This window comes from Coloeus monedula, assembly GCF_965178545.1.
Source record: "Coloeus monedula genome assembly, chromosome: 7".
Taxonomy (NCBI): domain Eukaryota; kingdom Metazoa; phylum Chordata; class Aves; order Passeriformes; family Corvidae; genus Coloeus; species Coloeus monedula.
The window spans coordinates 7,851,085-7,873,738 of NC_138787.1; the positions used below are offsets into that span (position 1 = coordinate 7,851,085).

General features: G+C 37.5%; 1 protein-coding gene across 4 annotated transcripts in view; it reads left to right on the forward strand.

Moving 5' to 3' along the window:
- GULP1 (GULP PTB domain containing engulfment adaptor 1) overlaps positions 1-22,654 on the forward strand; it is a 151,216-nt gene that overhangs the window by 81,901 nt on the left and 46,661 nt on the right. For 3 of the 4 annotated variants that reach the window (XM_082285495.1, XM_082285497.1, XM_082285498.1), the window contains exon 3: positions 2,862-2,923. In XM_082285495.1, coding sequence (XP_082141621.1) covers positions 2,862-2,923 — 62 coding nt within the window. Of the gene's footprint in view, positions 1-2,861; positions 2,924-4,450; positions 4,525-22,654 lie in introns of those variants that run through there. The other variant, XM_082285496.1, reaches the window with a different exon arrangement.

Consider the following 22,654-nt stretch of genomic DNA (forward strand, 5'->3'; position numbering starts at 1 on the left):
ATGAATAATTAAGCTTCAAGCTGTGAAAACTCCTTAAAAATTAAATTAGGTGAGGGATCATGCAAACCACAAGCCATATCTACATCAGATATTTGACCAATACTTATTTTATAGATTTTCTTTTTTCATGTTTTTCTGGTTTATTGCATGCAAAATGTCTGAAATTTAGTCTTTCTCAACTGCTGTGAAATCAAACTAATTCTAAGCAGTATTTCAAACAGCTCCTGAGGGTGGTATAAATCCAAAATCAGACCTTACAATTCAGAAGGAGAGGCTGGTAACAAACTACCCCATAACAGCTTGCATGATTTTTTGCACGTCTTTGCTCTCAGCCTGAATTTTGCTTTGTATTGATTTAGTTTAGCATTAAAAGTTCTTTCCAAAGTGCTACCACTCTGTAATTATTACTTGCCTCTAAGAAATGGATTTCCATTGTCAATGGAAATCTTCAGTACCTGTGTCACAGTGTCTGTGGATCTACATGTGAATGTTGGACTATTTTAACTAATAGCACAAGAATCCTGGAGTGTCTTTCGGTACCCTGTTAAGTTACTGATTATATTTTGAGCTGACAGCACCTGTCCATATTTGCTGATCTTCCTCCCAGTTAGGGGTACCAACAGTTACGGCAACACTTGCGCAGCAGTGTTACTCCTTGCTGGAATCTCTGTAACATTACTGCTGGAGGCTGGTAGGCAACCTTATGATTTCATAGAACCACTTTAAGTACATGATAATAGTATTGGAAAGATTATCTGATGCTGAATTAAGACCAGCATTTCACACTTGACTCCCAAACTAAACAGCATTTTTTTCAGGTTTGGATTTTCCCTGATGCGTAGAAGGGAGGAAGAAACATTTGCAAGGAATAGTTTTGATGGTACCTGTCTTGCCATTTATCTGCTTGTAAAATTGCTTTAGAAGCCACAGCTCTGTCACTTGTTTGTTTGGGTACTAGACATAAAATGAGTGGAGAACTATTGTAATTTCCTTGAGAGGTTCAGTGCTCTATTTTTACTAGATTTTGCTTTATAAATGTATAGACGTGACACTATGCCTGCTGAAGCTAGTAAACAGTGATGTGCAGGAAATGGGTAAATTAACCCTTGGTGTTAGCAATGTGAATGCAGCTGGAGGAGCTGACATTGGCCCTGTGCAGGTGTTCACTGAGCAGGCTGGGGCAGTGAGCAGTCCTGTCCTGAGTGCCAGCTCCCCCGTGCCTGGCCTTGCCAGCGAGCCTGGTGACCAGCTGCTTGATTGGGCTTCGGGTCATCTCCTGGGCTGACAGGCTTTATTCTACCAGTCCTAATTCACAAATTCACTGGGATGGTTATTTTGCCCTTTCAGATAACATCAGCTTTTGCTACTATGTTAAAGTAGAGATCTGGTTTCAGGTGTTAAAATATTCTGGGAAATGAGTTCTTGATTCCAGCAGTCCAATCACAAGCCACAGTTGAAAGGAAGAGCCACTTTAATCATCCTCCTGGGTGCTGCTGAATGGGCAAATCATTCTTCCTTAATTAAGAAGTGATAATATCAGTCTTCAGTAATGGAACTGAACATTAGTGCCATCTAGAATGGAACTTGCTTAGGGAAAAAAAACATTCTCCCAGCTTTGCAGTTCTGATCCTGTTACAGTGATGACTGGTAAATATCTTGTTTAACTGTTTTCTTGCTTCTGCATATTCTAAAATATTCAATTATTGCTTTAGTGTTAATGAATGTCACAGCTTTCGCTCTTTAACAGTTTGAAATGAATGGAATTTTATTGTCCTTATGCGTTGCTAACAAAAAAGTTAGTAATTACTGTAACTGCAACTCCCCATAAAGGCAAAGGAAATTGTGAGCATCCAAGGGTAGAATTTTGCTTTAAGCTGTTATTCTCTTACTTAATTCAATAGAGTTCCAGATTTGTGACTTTAATTCATGCTAATTTAAACCAGGATAGTCTCAAGTTAGAAACTACTACTAAATGTTCAATATATGTCGTATAAAATACTGATTGGAGTTATAGATTCTCCCAAATGTGTGATTATGCAAATTTAGTATTTTGGAATATTTTTGTTTTCTTAAATGCTCTCAAATAAGAAAACTTTGAAAAATTGTTTCTAAGATTGTAATTAAAAAGAAGCTTTTTCTTAATATTTGGAGTTACACCTTAAATTGTGTAGAACATTCAAAAAGGCCATTAAAATAAGAGGGGAAGATGTATTTGACAAAAAATTACAAAATTATGTCACCATGCAGCAGGAAAAGTAAGAGAATAACACAGTCTTGGAATGTGAACGTTAAAGGAGAATATACAAATTTGTTTAGCAAATGTATAGGAAGAATTACAGAGGATCTGAGCTTATAAATCAGATCTAAAATTTACGAATCTGATGTGCATCCTTTTTGTTTTGTGAGGATTAGGGCTTTCTTCTGTCAGTTACAGCTTGGATAATTTTTTTTGTCCCCTTAATGTTTTGATAATTCATCAGAAAAAGCACATAATTCATCAAAAAAACATCATTAGAGGCACAAGATGCCGTCAGTGCTTCAAACAGCAGGATGCAGAAAATACTGATCTGAGGCAGAAACAGCAAACAACCTTAGACCAATTAATGCATTTGGGGGGAGGAGTTGTGATTCTTAGGGAAAATAAAGTTGGTTAAAGTAGGAAGTGTGCCCAAGAGAAAGAAGCAGGTTCTTTCATCGAAGTGTATGGGAAGGTGTGAGATATTTCCCTCCAGCACCAGTAACTACTTCACACAGTTTTCTGAGTAAGAGGAGGATTGTTATCTTTTCCACAGAGATATTATTATATCTAAGTTAATGATTGGATAACCCATTCAGTGCTTTTTTATTTTGCTTTTCTGTAGACAAAACATGGATGCACACTCCTGAAGCCTTATCAAAGCATTATATTCCCTATAATGCAAAGGTAAGAAAATATGAAGTTTTCTCCTCATACCTTTAGAACACAGCATGTTCTATCTTGTTTTTAACTTGAAAACTGCAGAGATGTGGATTTTCCAGATGAAATAATGAAGACAAACTTAGTAAATGTCTGTTTTGCAGGTGAAAATGTTCTGTTTTTAATGGTCAATTGATTCTTGTTCTCATTTATGGTTTACTAGAAAGCAAACTAGTGTTCTTCCTGTGCTTGATGCTGGTTTTTTTTTAATGGATGGAAATTTTGAGTGCAAAGGAATTTAACACCAGGCTGTATGCTTACAGTATTATTAAAATTAACAGCACGAACTTCTTTTGAACAATATCAAAGGCAATCCTATCTGTTGGCTATATTGAAATGTCACATACTCAGGAAATAATGTGTTAGAATAATAATGGCATTTTTGCACAGTAAAATCAAAAGCCTTACTTTTATTTTCTTATCCCAATTACAGTGAGATAAGTATGTATAAGTAATGCTTCAATTTGTATATTGACATCTGCTGACAGATGTATCTTACCAAAACACCTTAGAACCTAAAGGTACCTAAATACCTAAATATCAGCTTAGAAAATAGTTTGCTAAAATGAGGAGAGAATATGCAGCCATCAGCATGACTCAGAGTAAACTGAGTAATCTGCAATTACTTGCTCAAACTGAGAGTATAATACAATAAAATTCTATTGTGGGCTGTTCTGGATTAAATTCTCTTATGATTGGTATTTCTTAATATAAAAAAAATTCTTAAAGTAGTCTTAATGAAAAATCAATGTGAAAATTCTTAACATCAAAAATTTATATTTCTTAATATATATTGAAAATATTTGTTTCACAGGCCAGAACTCAGGTTTCTACATGAGTGTTCCCTGCTTTTGTGTTTTCAATTTTCTTTTGCTTAGCACTGCCGCACACTGAGCAAGTATCTGTAGTGGAAAGTGGAGTCTCATTCTCCCAGTTGCCAGGTTTTGAACGTGTTTTTATTGTGTATGTTCTCAAACGGAATTCTTGTCCAAAGGACGCATTACCATTTAACTGGATAGCCTTGCCAGACACCTTGGCTTTATATTACACTTTTTGAGAGGGAGGATATACTTGCTGTGGTGACTGTGCCATCTGTTTTAAGAGCAAGCTGAAGCTGTGAGTTTTTTCAAAGCACTGAACAATGTCTGTTCATTCCTGGTCTTTGAGAGAAAAAAGGAAACCTCCCTCCTCTTTCATGTTTCATTGTCTTGCTTAAGAGCATATCTGGTGAGTAGGTGTCAATGCAGCTATGCAAAAAAAGAATTAGAATAAAGAAAATGGTGGCAAGAGGGTGGTAATTGTATAAACAACAGCAGTAGCAACTTCTGGAGCAGAAGGAAAGGATGGAGAATTCCTATCTAAAGGAAGTCTGCTCTCAGCCTGGTTAGGAAGACTCTTGGTCCAAAATGTCTTTCCAGTTTTTTAGGCTGATAACGTGCCTAAGCGTCCTCTCCAGCTCTGCTCCTGTTTATTGTTTATTCCAGGACCTCCTTGACCTTTGTGCTGGTGTGCTCTAAGATCTGTCAGAACACTTGCAGGAAACTGCAATTTTAATACCACATATGTGGGTATGTGGGCTTGGAGTTTGGTTATGGTGTTTGGTTTTTTTGCTTTTTTTCTTTTTAAGAAAGTTAACCCAGTTTTTCCCTAGAATCACAGTAGAAAATCAGTTATTTGATTCAAAGCAAGCAACATGTTGCTCTGCTCTGTAACTGGATTGTAAAGGGTATGGGATTCCCTACCCTGTTTTTTTATGGACACCTGGAATATATTTGCACAGCTTTTATGAAGTTAGCTGGCATATGCAGGCATAGTATTAATAAATCTAGATGATATTTCCACATCAGTTCTCATTAAGTTTTGCCATATTTTGCACTTTAAGAGGAAAGTATGCATCTATCAGTACCTTATTTGAGGTTTGCAGGATTTTGGGTTTTAAGTGAAATGTCTCATTGATTTCATAACTTGTAACTACCTTGTGAGATAATGACTAAAAGCTTCAGAAAACCTTAATAACACAAGTATTGAACAAGACTCATTGATTTTTCCCCAAAATGTTCGTATTGTTCCATTTCCAATTCTCTAACATTCAGTTCGTATGTCTTCCATATTTGTTGGGAAGAAAAAACAACACTTGATCTGATTTATTTCAAAAAATAATCATGTGAGGGAAGAATGACATGTTCAGAAAATCAAATCAATTTGATGGAAAGTAATATGAGAGATGCTTTTTGTTCACGAGCAAGTGAGCTGTATTCTACTCTATAGTTTTCTGGATGCAGATTACTGTGGGTGGAAAAGTGATTTCTGTTCTTTATAAGACACAAAATTAGTTTCTCTGACACTAACCTTCTGAGATGATCAGAACACAGAGAGCTTACTGGGAAAGATGAGATTCTGTTGATTCTTAAGACAGCTTGTTGATGAAGCGCAGTTCCTGAGTTGACTGTTACCTTATTAAAAAAAAAATCCTAGCAAAGTTAACTGGAGATTAAAGAACCCTGCAATATTGACAACTGGCCCTTTTTTCTACAAATTGGAGAGGACTTTTTAACAGAGAATTAGTAACGTCTTGTTATCTCTTAGAACATACACCCTCAGGATGATTTATGGCCGTAATCCTCTTTGCAAGAAAACATGAGCCTAGTTTTTTCAGAAGTAAAATCCAGGAGCCATGAGTCTCCTAAGGAAGCCCTTAAATATAAAAGTATCTTGAATTTCTCTCTCTTTTCCAACACACCCACTCCTACTTTGCTATTTTAAAATTTGCTGATTTTGGCATAGTTTGCATGGTGTAAACCCATGAGGATTTGGGCTTTAGGGTTTTCTATTTGGGTGGGGGGACAGGGACAAACTGAAATTTTCCCTCTTTGGTTTTGTTTGCTTTTGTTCTGTTACAGTCACTTTTGTTTGTTTAGTGTTTTTTCTTGGGTTCTTTTTTTTTCTTATCTTACTGATGTCTTGGTCTACCAGAAGGCATTGATAATAAGACTTCCCATACTTCAGCAAGCTATGGATATGAAACCTTGGTTTATTGAAGCCAGAATTTTGACATCAGTTCGTGGTCCTATATTGTTCTTACCTGTGTCACTCTAAATGAAAGCATATTGATCACACAGGTTTTTTTCCCCCAGAAAGATAATTTAGAATTTTTATAGTACAGTATCAAATTTGGACTCATTTTGATGTAGTGGCATGACAGTTTTAATGCCAACAGGATATAAAATTCTAAGGCAACCCCAAATTCCTCTTCTGTGACAACTTTTTCTATAATGTTCCTTAATGAAGAAGAGATGTATTATTTTCTGTACTCTAAGGAAAAAAGTTCTCTTTTGCCCTTAAGTTAATTCTCTTGATTTGAGACCAGTTTCCTTTCTGCAAAACAAAAGTGATCAAAGTGTGACTTTATAATGGAATAAGACTGAAGCCTTTAAAAAGGACTGGTTGTTGTCATCACGTAACCACCGAGTGGTGCCTTTCTGCCAATCCAAAGCTGACACTGCCCCAGCCAGCAATGTTTACTGTGTCTCTCTGTAGTATTTGTGTCTGTAATCCCCTTTAGAGGCACTCGCTTATTTTTTGGCTTATATCAAACTTCCACATGCACAGCTTTCCATTTTGCAGATGAGAGATTCTGCTTTGCCAGCCTGGTGTTGACACTGGCTGCTGGTCAGGCAGGGGGTCAGTGGCTCTGACCTTGCAGAAGGGCTGCTCTTTCACATGACAAGTGATGGCACGGTAAACCCTTGGGAGGATGTTTTGCCAAGAGATGCCTTGGCTCCCCAGTGCTCACACAGCCACTGGCCTAATGCTTGCTTCACACTCACTGTCAAAGTTCTTGTATTGTCAGCTGCATATTCGATTTTTGATGTAGTAGCTTCAATTTGAAATTTTTAAGCTAAATGAACAATGCAAAAAAGGAATTACTAATGGTCACACTTTATGATCTTGGAGGTCTTTTCCAACCCAAATGATTCTGTGATTCTGTAATAAAAGACTTCCCTTGGCAGTACCTGAAACTATTAGCCTTAGCTGTAGGACAATCAACAGTTTATTTAGATTTTAAACTGTATGTAATTTCTTATTCCATGTATTTTTTTTATCATCAAGGAATGGCAACTAATACTCTTCTGGACAAGGTTCAGAGGTCAAATGATGTAATTACTGTAGCAGGGCTCTAGGTGCAGTTATGTCTTTTGAATATCTGTATTTTGCTATCATTAATGTACAGTATCAAAGCCACATTTTTGTGGCATAAACTGCACTTCTACTACAGTTTTTGTTGCTATTGCTATAGCAATTCTCTTTTTCTATCCAGTCAGCATTGAGCAGAATGTTCATGACTGTGTCATTAAAAGTCATGAAAAAATGGTAAATTGTATGTAGCGTTCCCAAGTCAGCAGAGGTCCAAGGCACACTATTAAAAGGTATATTTAAGACATGTGGTGAAGTTAGATATAGCAAGATATTTCAAACAGAACACAAAAATATTGAAAATTAGAAACTACTGCAGTAGAAGGGAGCATTATGAAAAATAATGAAGTTTCCTGCTTTAAATATTTTATAATTAGAATTAATAACTTAATTAAATTTCATTAGAGTACCAAAATCTCTTGCATGTGATCATAATTAATTTAGTGTTTAAGCACAGAAAAAATCAGTATTGTGAAAATACCAAACTGAGATAGGAAAGCTTAAAATTGTAATTTTACAAGGGAATGCAAAATTGAGCTTCTTAGTTATTTCTGATACATTACAGTAATTAAACTTGGGGCTCATTATACCAAATATGAATAAACATGTAAATGAAATACAAAAGATTTAAAGTCTACAACAGGTACTCTCAACAGACTTTGTTTCTTACTCTCCAGAAGATGATCTCCTTCAAATAAATAAAATTCATGAGCAATTCCAGTGTTTCTTCCTTAAATTCCATTTGTGTATAATAATTCCAAGCAGTTTAATATAATAGATAATGTTTCATTTCTTTCCTTTTTCAGGAAGAGGAACCAATAGGGCATATGTGTTTCAGTGAAATATTTTTGGTAGGTGCTAGTTAAAAAAAAAAATTAACAGGAGTTAATTTAATTGGGGAAGTGAGATAAAAAACAGTGGTCATGTTTGCCAATACTTTATAAACTCCAACTGAAGGGCAAAATGGTAGCTCTTGATCTGTTGTCCAGGGCTCTCACCTTCTTTAAGGTTCTGCCTGTCATCCTTTGGGCTTTTCTTTAAGCTCCATTTTCCTTGAAATTTCTGAGTACTGTGTGACGTGACTTCAGTTACAACTATGAAACATTTGCAACGCAAGTAAGTTATGGAAGCTGGAGTTTCTTGGCAGGAATCACAAATAGTTCATACCAATTAATGACATTCAGCATAGGATCTGAGAAGTAATTGGGGTCCCTCTCTCAGTAATGCAGTAAGATGTTAAAAATGTCATAGAGCCCCTTGACTACATTGAAGCCAATGTGTAATCTGGCACAGCCCTAGAGTATTCCCTATCCTGAGCAAGTTTTAGCTTTTCCTTGTATCCAAGCAGTTTGTTTCTCTCACATAAATTGCCATCACATCCATTTATTTAGCACCCTGGCTGCTTAATTACAGTCTTTTTCATCATCTCTGACTTTGAGCAGTCTAATTTTCACTTCTCTCATTAAAGAAAAATGATTTTGAAACAGCTTAAGAGTTTTAGATATATATATATTTATTTTAGTAGAAAATTCTAGAATCAGTTATTTTGCACATTGATAAAATATCTAACAACTATTATCTGGATTGAAAATACAAAACTGCAAAAGATTTAGCTCATTGTTGAACTTTGAAACACCCTCAATTTTAGGAAGGGGGAGTGTCCTATGTATCCTTGAATGTTGGGGTTGTCCCTTGGCTGTTCTGTGTTTGGATTAGGATTTGCTTTGGGAGTTGAAATGGAAGAATCTAGTGTAATATAAGTTGGAAGGATCCTCTGGAGATGATCTGGTTGATTCCCATCTAAGAAATGATTTCTAAGCCAGGTGATACAAAACAGAACCTTATGCAATTGAGCTTTAAATGCCACTAAAGGCAGAGATTCAGAGCCTCTCATCAGCCAGTTCCAGGACATACTCCCTACCATTCTGACTTTTTTTTTTCCTTATTTCTAGTAATAATTTTCTGCAGCTTGTGACTCCCAGCCTTACACACACATGCACATGTATACACCAGACTCATCACCTTCAGGCTGAACAAGTGCAGCTCCGTGTCTCCTGACCATCACCTTCCCTGTCACATTCCTCACCACTTTCAACCCCAGCTGAGGTTTGGCTTTTCTAAATTCATCCTTGCATGCCTGGAAAATACATCTGTATTCCTTCTATGTTGCCTGTCTCATGTCCCCCTTCCACACCCTCTCCTTGTATCTGTGCCAGCTGTAGCTGGATGCTCAGTCAGCTGTTCAGGGATGCAGGAATGCTTTTGGGAATTACGAAGTCTAGCTGATTGCTGCCTGTCCCATGGCTTTAAGAGAAAATGTGATGTTGGTGTCTTACTAAGAGGCTTCAATGACCATAACAGTTGGTCTAGTAACCTTTCACACTGAAGTCAGGCTTAGTTTAAGCTTCCAAGTGTGAATGCAGCTTAAGGGAAACAATAGAACTACCGGGGCTTAATTTACCCTGCAGGGCCTAAAGAGTATCCCTGTTGGGGAGCCCACACAGAGAATTGCTGAATGTTGCTGCTTACGCAGAGCTGGTCTCTGGGTGGCAGAGGGCTGTGCTCAGCTTTAGGAACTAGGATTCTGAAGTTTCTGGAGCACAGGTATTTCCAGGTTCCTCACTTTGTTTAGATATGGGGAAGAATCAGGCCTAGGTGTAATTTTAAGCCTTCTGTTTTGTTTTACTTCAAGAATGGGTTGTTGTTGCTCTATTTCATCTTAGAAATCAGTTGCAGAGGGGTTGGAATGTGAAACTCCTGGAATTGATATGACTTCTGGATTATGGGGCACGTAGTTTATATATGTATGGTAAGCTTCTTTCAGGCTCAAAGCTTTTTGCAACCTTTTACTACAAGATTTGATTTCCTAAGTATGTATATTGTTTTGGTTAAGTTTGAAAATCCACGGCAGGGGATTCTGTGGTATTGATTTCTCTGGCATGGAAGACTTGTGTGGATGGTAGGATTAACAGAGCACACTGGTGAAGAACAGAGTACTTGAGACCCAACCTGTGGCAGGTACATTCTTTACATTATTTTTGTTGTATAAATTATTATTCTTTATGTAGATTATTATTATTATTATTATTAGGTTATTCTTCTAAATTGTGATTCTCAGTGTAGAAAGCTGTTTGTTGGAATGTAGAACAGTCATGTGTTCAAGTGTTAATCCAACAAGTTCTGAAAGTAGAATATATTTGTTTTTGTAGAAAATGCAAGTGGAAGTTTTTCTGTAGTAGTAATAGCAACTCTCAACAGCAATGCATAATATGGCATTTGGAGAACAAGTCCTGTGAGGAGCTGCTGAGGGAGCCCCAGATGCTCCCCAGCTGTTTAGCCTGGAGAAAAGGAGGCTGAGGGAAGACCTTATTGCTCTCTACATGTACCTGAAAAGAAGTTGTTGACAGGTGGGGGTTGGTGTCTTCTCTAAGGTGACAAGTGACAGGACAAAGGGAATTGGCCTCAAGTTGTGCCAGGGGAGATTTAGGTTGGATATTAGGCAAACTTTCTTCACTGAAAGGGTGGTGAAGCATTGGAACAGGCTTTCTAGGGAAGTGGTGGAATCACCAGCCCTGAAAGTGTTCAAAAAAACATGTGGATGTGGCACTTAGGGACATGGTTTAGCAGTGAACATGGCAGTGCTGGGTTAACAGTTGCATGCAGTGATCTTAGAGGCCCTTTTCAGCCTAAATGATTCTATGATTTAGTATTGAACACAGCATCTGAAGCGTATTTCTAAAGACACCGTGTTAACTACAAGTTTAAAAGTATGTTTTGAACAGTTGCATCACTGGCCTTCCCTGGCAATGTCTCCAAAGAGGTGAGCAATGAGATTGTTGAGACAAAAGTCTCAAATCATTAGAAGCTTTGTAGCAGCTTTTACAATGTCATTTTCCTATTCTTCAGAGAAAGACTAAGTTAGTATTTGAGTATTAATCTTCACTTTATTGTGATGCTCCGAGTCATGAGTTCCTCAGGCCTGGATAAGAGCAGGCACTCACTGACTAAGGAGCAGTGAGTGATCTGTCTGTTCAAGACAACTGAGTAAGACTCAGAGGTCTGTCAAGTCAGAATTAACAAAGCAAAAAAGAGTGTACAAAGACCTTAGGGCCAACAAAGATTTACTCAACCCTCTACATCTGTCTTTGTTCCTTCTCTGTTGCTCATATATATTCCCTTGCCTCTCCTTAAGCCTGCTTGAAACTGCCAATTAGCCTAATTAGCATGTCCTCCGGGATTCCTCCTGCAGCTCTATTTCCATGAGAGCTGTCAGCTGTGGGAATGTGAGGTTGCTTTAAGAAAGCCTTTCAGGCTCTGCACTGTCAAGTAGCAAGTGAGTTGCATGTCTGACACTGGAATTAATAGGCTGTAGGGTTCAAACATCTGGATTATTGTACTCGTGGGCTAGGTGGCCCACAGCTGTTTATAGATTGGCTTGCTTTAAATTAAATCAGGCCTGCAGATGAATTACTCTTTCCTATCTCCCATATTTGTTCTCAGCCTTCCTATAAACTAGAAACAGAGCTGGTTTGTAGAAAATAAGAGAATGGCACAAGATTTTTAACAGAAACTTCTACAAGGAGATCCAATTTTAAAAACAAAAACAAGACTACAGGAATCTCTCCAACAGCCAGGCTGTTCACTATTCAGGTAAAGTTTCACATATGCTGATCTCCATGAGGATTCATTCTCAATAAACCATCAGACAAACCACCAGCTGCAGTCTCTGACTTTATTAACTTTAATAAAATAGGAATGTACACTAGACAGCTGTGGATCCTGGACTGCAGTGAATATTTCTCTCAGAAATGCCTCCTTCAGATTACTCTGGCTCAGAAAGTGTCAAACCAATCTTGGCCTGTTTTAAAAAGCATCTTGAACTTTGAACATGAGAATATTAGGTGTAACTTAATAGAGGAACTAATAATTTCTGGTTTGGAACGTAGCAAAGGAGGAATATTTGCTTTAAGTAATTTGTAAAGTTTTGTTGAAATGTTTTGCATTTTCACTAGGAATTATTATTTGCTCCTAAAAGAGAGTGATGGGTTATATTGGCCTAAACCCTCATTTTTTTTTCTTCTGTATTTCCATAGCTAATATTCTCTTCATTCTGAACCTTTAAGGAAAGTTCCTATTGCTCTTTAAGGCAGTTCCTATTGTTTTGCAAGTAGTTTTTCAATTTGTTGCTGTAGTATTACTGAAAAGAGGGAAAATGTAGAAACAAGGATGTCCATCAAATCTTTGAAATGTGTGGAACCAAGGGTTGCGTTTGAAGGAGCAGACAACTTGAAGCATGAAATAGAGAGGTCCCTAAACCCTATCTTGTACTATTGCTGTAGCTCCCAATGCTTCTGAGTAGGGAGAAACTAGGAGGACAGATAAGTAACTCAACAATTCATGTTAATTAGCGTTAAAAGATTAGGTAGGAGGGAAATCTTGTTTACTCATAAATACAGGTTTATTGTGGAAAAATCTATTCAAATCAGGAATGTGTAGGTCTTCTTAAGTCAGAATTTAGAGGCCATATCCCAGCTTGCACTTTATGAGGCATCGAGGACCTGAAATTTTTAAAGGCAAACACATTCTCAAAATGAAAAAGCATTCTCCAAAATTGCATGTGCATACTTAATGTTCAAATCTTAAAAGCTTTAAAACTAGCTATGGGTTTGGGGGTTGAGTTTTGGGTTTTGAAGAGAAGCAGGTGGGAAAGTTGGACCTCTTCATATGTTTTTTTATCTTCAAAATCTGCTGAAGCATTCTGCGTATGTGCTGTGTAACAGAGCACTCTGTTAATTTTGTACTGGTTATAGCTTGTTATTTGTGTTAGTGTTTACTGTTTGATGTGTATGAGGAAGAATAGGGTCGATGTTTTATATTGATTTTCATCAGTAACACTCAGAGGTACTAAATGAAACTGTGCTGTGCATTTCCAAGGGGTTACTGCAATTTATCAAAGTTCATTAGATCATAAATTCTTTGAAGCTAAGGGCTATCTTTTTGATGTTTGCACAGCCTCTAGAATAATAAGAGGGAGGCTGTAGGTGCTAGCCTGATGCAAATAGTCATAGATCAGAGCTCAGAATAAGTAGGCAACAGAAGACCTTGGACTTCTCTCATGAGCTTTCTTCTCAGTTGGGATAATTAAATGATAATGCAGATAAGAAATGAGTGACTTATCCTCAGCTTAAAGATAAGGAACTGAGGTAATATTGAAGGTTTTCCACATATCTGCCCCAAATCTCTGTTCTCAAATCAGACCCCAAATTTTGAACTCTGCTTCCATGCCTTGAGATTAAATGTCTTCTAAATACCTGCTCTCTTAGTGAAAAGGTTTAGGTTGCTGTTTAGGGAAGACTCCAAATCCTTATATGAAGGATTTTAAAATACAGTTTTCTGATCTGTGTTCACCTAATGGTATGAGTATCACTATAATGACCTCAACTAGATTAATTTTACCACTTCAGCACCAGATTGGGGTCTTTTATTGAAAGACATAATGTTTTTTATGAAGTAAGAGGTGAAAGCCAGTATTTTTGTTGGATTAATTGCCATTGTAAAATAATTTACAGATTACTTTCCTTTTCAGTTATGTTCTCTTAAACAGTTCATCCAAGATGTCCATCTCATCTGCTGGTAGATCTAAGGTCATGATAATGGTGGTTTAATTTAATATCTGATGTTGTCAGGCTGAAATAGTTGCTATGAAATATTATTGCATTTTGCTAAAATAATCAATCTAATAAGAAAATTCAGTTTTCTAATTTGTACTGTTCAGTGGGAAGAATATTTCCTGTGTTTAAGTAGTTGCTCTGCACATTTATTAAATGATAACATAAAGAGGCAGTTCTTTCTGTTCCAAATATTATTTTAAAATAAATGACTCATCCTAGCCAGTTTTTGAAAAAAACTCTGTTATTGATATTCTTCAAGTGCCTGAAGGCCAGGTGTTGAATTATGGTGATCACATCTATTTTATAGCTGTCTTGCATGAGAGATGATGTGTAAAAAAGAGAGCTTCTTCTAAAAAAACAGATTAACAAGAGAGACTATAGAAAGGCTCATAAAACAGAAATCATCACAGAGAAGACACTTCCCATTCCCTGGAGGAAAAGTGAAAGATCCAGTACAGCTAAACCAATGTAAGAAGTGCTTTTCTTGTTGAGGCCCATTGCCTGAGTAGTACTTGTTTCCAGAATCTGTGATGGAATTGAAGAGGAGGGGTTCAGAGTAGGGTTTGATTCTGTGCAGCAGGACATTCACAGACAGTGAGGCAGATGTATGTTAAGAGTACATTCCCAGCCATGGAAAGAAACATTTCCAAGATGTTTGTGTTTTCCCATAAAAATCCTGAATGTAATTCCCAAAAATCCTTGAACAGCTTATCTTGTGCTGTGGTCAAGAACCCGTAGTAGATGAAAATGCTGTCAAACTGCTGTGGTTGAAGTTCCATTTCCTCTCCAGCCTCTGCCCTTGGTTCGCTTTCTCAGTTTGCCTCCCAGCTGTGCTGTCTTGTTGCTATTGCCCCTTTTCAGTCTGGGTAATCAAAGCACCCAGAACCAGTGCAGGTTACCTGTCCTTTTTCTTTTATTCCAAGGTACCCACTTAAAGATATTTTGTGAGAACTTCAAATGTGATGCAGTTTTAAGGGCATGGCTACTGCTCTGCTTTGTCCTCTGTGTTTTTATCTGCTGCATGGACCTTCTCTCTCTGCAGAATTAGTTCCTTCCACAAGTAACTAATTTGATTTTGACTTGGCTATCCCAGTCAAATATTCTCTGAAAATTTCTGAGGGTATTCTGTGAATATAACAACTCAGAAAGACATCTATATGTGTCATTTATATAAAATTACCAACACATTTAAAGAAGTAGATGGAGCTTAGGAAGTAGTTTCTAGGAGCAAGGAAAAGCAATTCCTTTTTAGTTGAACACAGACATTTTCTTGTCCACTTTTATCAAAATGCTGGTATTAATTTCTGTGAATATAGCATTTAATTTAGCATATTCTTGTAGATTATCCATGTGATTGTGGATTACACTTTGCATACTGACTCAACATATTTTCCCACTGAAGTTACTTTACTAATAAAACATTAGGCTTATTCTTTCTTTACAAATTAAGTGGTTCTCAGTATAGGAAATCTACAGTTTAGGACAAAAACCAACCAACCAAAGAAAAAACAACAACAAAGGTGTTTCACACTTCATATTCCTGTCCTTTAATACCCTCAGCACCTGTATCTGTCCTCTGGTGTCAATTATCTTGCCCACAGAATGTATGTATACTACAATACTAGAATTTAAAGACCAGACGATCTTTGGTGACGATAGATTAAAAAAATAAATTGAGACTATGTTCAAAATTTGGTTCCTTGAAAAGGCTACCAAAATTTGTATTATATTTCCGAGCTGCTAAAGCTCTAGCTACATACATTCATTGCTTTTGTTTAGAACAGCTCTTTTCTGGTGTGCTGCTTGTGCTCTGTTTGACAGCACATTGATTCTCTGAATCAAGAATTAAATCAGGAGTCATTTATTCTAATTATGGTGCAGTAAGCTTTGCAGTATTAAAAGTCCTGATTCAGATGCAATGCAGTGTCCTTAAAATAGGCAATTTCTTATTTCACATTAAACTGGAAAAGGTCTTTAATAAACTGAGAGTCATGGACAATAGTTATTTGTTCCTATTACTGAGGCTATTTGTGTTGGAATGAAGATTTTGTTCCTAACTGTGACTTCTGGTTTTTGTCGCACAGGGAATTCCTGTTTCTGTGTTTATAATGTCATTGCATGTTGCCATGGGGAAAGTGTGATAGTACAAGTTCAGTATTATGTTAGTCAAGAACAAGGGAGATAGATACTAGATCAAAATAAACTTTAACCACAAAATGGGAAATGTCTGTGGAATGTCATCTTTGCTTTTATGAGATATTTTCGTGTTTTCCAGTACAAAAGAATAACTTCAATACTTTTTAGTTTTATTTATTAATATGCATATACACTATGTATATGTATATAAATCCATCACCATTTTTTCCAGAAACAGTAGAATTTATTTGCATTGAACAGAGGGAAGACTGTAATAGTTTTGTGTCCAGCTTCAGTTGCTACAGGCCGAATGCTCAGAATTTCACAATCCCACCTTGAGCTGGCACATGGAAACTCCTGGCTGGTCTTGTACTTGTTGTTATGAAAGAAAGAATCTGAAGCCTGTGCTCAGAGCCCTTCCTAATGATGAACTCATCTGGGAAACATCTCTTGGAAGGAGCAGCTGCTCTTGTGTGGTGTCATGGCCTGTTTGCTCCCCTGGCTCAGAGGTGCACCCCGAAAGTTCTGAGTGCATCAAAATGCCCCCAGTTTTAGAAAGCTTCACCTTATTGGTAGAGCAGAGTGGTTTTGCCAGTTTTATGAATTAAGGTAGCTTTTGTTATCACATGCTTGGCAGCATATCTTGGCTCTTCATAAGGGCTTTTTGTTTCTCAGTTCAGTTTTCACTCTTCTTGGGGAGGTTTTGTTTGATAGGCCTAATATTTCTAACAGGACAAAAAGTTAGCAGGACAGATGGAGCTTAACAGAGTTCAAGCTTCAGCTTGCTATATTTTGTAAAAAACAGTGAGATAGTTGCAGGATGCTAATACAGAGCTAACCAGTAGGTGCTGCATTCAAAGGAACAGTGGGGTTATGAAAACCAGGGTGTTAATTCAGCAGGGCCAGATAGTCAGCAGCTAGGACAGCAGCTCTGGATGATTTATGCCGGGTGTTCACGTTGCTGTGAGAATAGCAGCGCCTGGGATCTTCATCTTGCTGTTCCTTCAATTGTAACATTTTACTGGAGAAGAGTGTGTTTTTTGAGGGGCCAGTGGATGTGGAAATCTGCCCTTTCCATAAGGGAGTGCTGAAGAAGATGATCTTTAACCTCAGCTTGGGTAGAGTAGCGGGTTTACACAAGTAGTAACAATTAAATGCTTTCTCATACAGCAGTGCAGTGAAGTTCCTACTGAATGGCCAGTGTTGCTGGCTGGCATCTGCAGAGGTTAAGGGGGAAGTGAAGCAAACAGGCCTCTGTGTTCTGAAGTTTCCAACACTACATTTCACATCTGTACAAAGAATGTAGGAGTTGTTGCAATTTTGTCTTATGTTAAGGTAAATTAAATCACTGCACTGGCATCTGGCTCATGAAAACAAAAAGAAAAAAAGCAGCAAATTATATCAAATTTGTTATATTAAGATATCTGAAAATATCTAGGACTTAATGAAAAATAGTGGTTTACTACATTTAAGGGCCTAGTTTGGCTTTACAATTTTCATGAAGAAATGATGCTTAAATTAAATCCAATTGCTGTGGTGCAGAACTAAGTCTGTCTAATTATGGACTTGTAAAGCTGAAAAATCTGTCCACTCTGTTATTATTTGCTTCTGAAGCTGAAAATTTGATGTGTAAAACAGTGAATATGAATTATTTTTAGGTGGCTTTCTTCAGTGAAGGTAAATTAAACCGTTTTTTACTGGAAACAATCCAGTCAGGAATATAAATTTTCTAAATTGAGGCATGCAAGCAGTGGGATGTGTCTTCAGTGTGTATCAGAGGCTTTTCACGTTTGAATACCCTTTCTGAAGGAAGTGTCAGGTTTGGTAATTAGGTTTGTTTGTCCTATCTTGATACAGAAAGGTTCTTGTGCACGCCTTCATTGAATATTGGTTCAGCAGTGAAAATCCTTGCAGAATGAAAGGTATGCTGTATTTTAACACTGACCAGTCAGTTTAGAGCTGACAGTTCTTAATTCTTGGAGGTCACAAACTAAATGGAATCTAAACTAATATGAGAGTAACAGCAGAGGGTTGCAGGAGCCAGCAAGGATGTTATTGAGCATCTGTAGTGGGATGGCTCAGTCATTTTCCATGCAAGTTGGAAGCAATTCAGGCCACATACAGGGTCAAGCCAGATCACATTAGTCAATACTATGCTCTCTTGATGGGTGTTCTCCTGTTAGTTATCCTTAAACTTCCAGGCAGTATCCAGATATGCCACAGGAGGGTCTGCAGAGTTGATGAGCAGTGGCAGAGAAACAGAAGACAGTGATTTGATTGCACTGTTTGGTGTTAAGTGTCAATAGTTTGTGAATTGAAGCAAAAGAGCTGTAATAACTTGAGGATGGTGCCTTTGGGTTACTCCCAAAGAAGTAAAAGGATCTGACAGTTTCTCTTACCTACCAAAAAAAAATAATCGGTTCACATGTGTAAAAAGCCAAAACTGGAAACACAGAGTATGTCCAAATTTAAGCACAATAGATATATTTGGAAATGTGTCATTCTTTAATTTACTCCTTCATTTTTTCCAACCTCTGAGCACAGGATTCTTGCATGTGAAGGCTAAAGAACACTGTACCACACATGAGGAAAGAATGATCAAAAGAACCTGTGTGACCCAGTCTCAGCCAGGGAATATATGATGAGAAATCGTTTTCCAGTGATGAATTTGCTCTCACTGCCATTTTCTCCTGCCCTTGTTTATTACATGCCAAATGTTATCCTTGATTTTATTTATCAGCTATGAGAAGTACACCTGGGATTAAAAAGAAAACAGGCCTTCAGCATGATATACTGCTAGTATTAGCTCTGCTTTTGTGCACGGGCAAAATGTTCCCTTTTTAAGCCCTTTTCCCAAACATCAAAATTTTTAAAGAATTTTCTAGAAGTGACTTTAGCTTGTTGGCCTTTTTTGCTCCAAGCTTGAATATCCCTAAGACATATCCCTATTACCCTCCTGCTGCTGCCTCCTCACTCAGAGTGGGAGTGAAGGGTCAGCTCCAGGTAACAAGTGTGCGGAGCAGAGCCAGGGGAACGTTCTTTCCTGATCAGTGCCTCAGGTGGGAGTCAGTCTGGGGGCAGCTATGCTGTTCTCAGCCTGTGCCTGCAGTCTGGGTAGCTGCAGCGTGGCTGATGCTGGTATGTGCAATGGGAGGTTAGGGTCCACCCCTTTCACCACCCCAGCTCCTCTCTAATCTTCAGATTCAGTCTGACAGCTCTTCAGGGCATGGTTCAGTTTGAGATGTGCATCTGAAGTGCTGGGGAGATTGAAGGACTGGAGAAATGCTGGGTGTTTTCTCTTGTATAACTGGTGTTTTCTGTAGTGACAGTCTTGACAAGGTACATGTGTTACCTTTTCTACTCTTTCTGTATTTCAACCTGCTCTTATCTCCCTTGTGCTGGTTCTAGCTGTATTAGCATTATTTTATCTTTAGAATTAGATGGTTTAATGCAGAGCACAGCTTTGATAGCTGTGTTGCAATCTGATTTGATTTTTGATTTTATCCTTGTTGATATCCCCCCTAGCATGTGACCACACTGATCTCTCTGGAGAAGATTTAAGTTTTGATCATTTACCAAGTGTGTCTTAAAGTCTTCTGACATTCTGCTTTACAAAAAAGCTGCTTTTGGTAATACAAATGTATAATCCTATTGTATTTTTCTTTTTCTGTGCCATTCTCCCTTCTGGCTGCAGTGGGACTTGAGGGGGAATGTGATCTGGTGTAATTATTCCATTCTTTGGCCTTTAGGGTTACACTGGGCTAGATTCAGCTCCATTGGACCACACATCAGATTTCTTCCAGTCAGCAGCTGCATAATTTCTCTTCTTACTATATCTGGACATGGGTTAGAAAACAGATCTAGGCAGGCTTAGGGCTGCCACATGTCCTCAGTTTCTCAGGTATTTTTGCCAGAATATTTCTATGTATTCCCGTTTCCAGACATTTGGGCAGAAGCCGCATCCAGGTGAGGTGCACCACTCCAGGGAAATGTCTGTTGTCTCTGTCTGTCTGCTGTTGAGCATTAGTTATCAAATAATGTTCTTTGTTATTTATTAATAGATCCAGACTGAAAGACTGAAATGACTGCTTGTACCTTTGATGGTGGAGAGCTCTTAATTACTGCACTTACAGAGAATAGAAGAAAGTACAAATTAAACCAGTGGGGCTCTCTGCACCTAATTATTTTATGATCCTTTCTCTATAGCTTTCTTTTTTCTCCCCAAATATTTCAATAACTTATTAAATTGATTTTTCTTTCTTCATATCTTAATTACAGTAAATATTTTCTGTTGATGGATTAAATACCTGGTAATATTTGATTTCCATTAGATGACCCTTTTTTTTTTTTTAATGTTTTTAGCTGTGCATTCATCTTCCTTTTTTGCCAATAGTGCCTGAACGCTCCCTCAAAAAATGCCTAGAATTTTTTTCCTGTGAGGGCCACCATTTGTGTCGAACATTAGATGTCAGACAAGCAGGGGATATTCAGGGAATGTGCTGATATCTGTGTCACTTTGCTGCCTCATACTCCCATGTGGTGAGCTGGATTTCTGCTTTCACTTGAGTGGCAATCTTGCCTGGGAGTTGTTTTTCCCCAAAGGAGAAAAATCCAAACATTTAAGTGCTCTGGCAAGAACATGCATTTGTAGAGAACCAAGGAAGCAGCTGCAGGTGAGGAACTGGACTGTGGGGTGGGGAAAGAGAAGGAACCCAAGATACAAAGTGTTGTTTGTTTTATGGTCCATGCTGTCCTTCTGCTGTTTGAGTGATGGAGAAGGCTCATGAATGCAAGGCTGAGCAAAAACTCTGCCTGTGCTTATGGAGTGTTAATAGCTTAGACACTTGTTCAAAACTGGTCCCACTTCTCTTTCATTCTTGTTTTATACACTGTTCTTCTGGTGCTATCACAATGTGGATACATTTGTCTTCCTTTCATCGGTAAATCAGCATCCCTGTAGAATGGAGGAAGTGGAAGGAGCTAATTTGTCAAATGCTGGCAGCAGGTATCTACTAATTTTGCATTGCTTTTTTTCCTTTCTTTATTGTATGAGTTTGGTAAGTACTGTTTTCATATAATTCCATTTAAGCATAAAAGAGAACCTTTAATGTTCAGGAATTTCAGAGTAAAAAAGAAATGTGGCACTGTGGAAGACTGGGCTTTTTTTAAGATTGAAATGTGATGACAAAGGAAAACAGATGTTATTTTATTATTAAAATATCCTACACTGCTCTCTACTGGAAGAGCGAAAATCTACATTAAATATTTAGAAGTGACTAAACTAAAACTATTTCTTAATCAAGAGTCAAGTTTATTCATTTTTTTTAGTCTGGTAAAACTAACTTTTCCTAAGCATGGATAGAGGTTGTTTACCCCCTCTAAGCTTTGAAGAAAAGCACCTGGATATGCTTTGCATATAAAGCCAGTAAAATGTTGAGGGTCAAAATCTAAGCTGCTAGGGGAAGAATTACTGGAGAGTTTCCTGCTAATGTCAAGAAAAAAAAGTGAACTGCTAACCTTAACAAGTCACATGACCTTACTAAGACCTGTTGGGCACATCAGAACAGCAGCAGACTTGTCAGAACTGTAAAGGATTCTGGATGCCTGAAGTTGTCTTATGTTTGAATTGACTTTTAAGTGAGCCAGCAAAGTAAGAGATTATTTACCTTTTATTTTCATAGTTTCTCCAGACAAAATACAACTTTAAAAGCAGTTTTAATAACTTCACTATGGAATTGGACCAAAAAAGATGTCATGTTCACATTAATGTACAGGTAAATTTCACCTACGTTCTGAAAAAGATATTCCCCACAGAGGGTCTGTCTGATAGCTTGTTGTGTAAGACAGACCTCCTGGCCATTACAGGGCTGAATTTTCTCTCAGTTGCTGTCAGTGATAAAACCTCTGTTGATTTAATATGTTGGAACAGTGTCTGTTAATTCTTTGCAGCTGCATTATCTTGCAAATCTTTGCATGTGGAGTGAACACATCTGGTTGTCTGCTAATATTATATATTAAATGGTTTGATCTGAGGTGTTTGTCTTGTATATGGCTGGCCAACAGCTTGCTTTCTTAATGGCAAACATCACTGTACATTAAAGGAACACTTAAATGGTTCTGACTGATAAGATCTGTTGGCCTCATAAGAGTTATTTCTGATTACAGACAGCTGCAAGTGAAATGAGAATTAGTAATAGATTAGAAAAATAACCTTTCATAAGTTTTGTAGGAAATATGTTTGGAAGAATGGCAGACTGCTGTAAAGAATGTGTGGTAAGGAAAATTGCTTTAGCTTGCTTTACATTATACAAAATATTAAATGTCATCTTCCAACTTCTTAAAGTATCCAACAAAAATTCAATATGATCGTAATGAACTTACTCTTAATACTAAACAACACATAAATATTTGTGTCTGGTGGCGTACCTAAATTATGTATCACGTCTGTTTGAATTGGCTTATTATGCATGGAGTACACCGATCTCAAGAATAATCTTTTTGCTAGCTGCAGACAGTCAATAGATGTAGCAGTCATGTGTAGTATTATTTGTTTGAGCACATTACTTATGTAAAGAACACTTAATGCATTTATTAGTTTGCATTTAGGATTAATAGTGAATGATCCAAGGGGAAACAGTTATTTTCTGTTTCTCTCTTCTGCAGTGAAGTGTAGGAGTTGGGTTAGCTTGGCTCACTT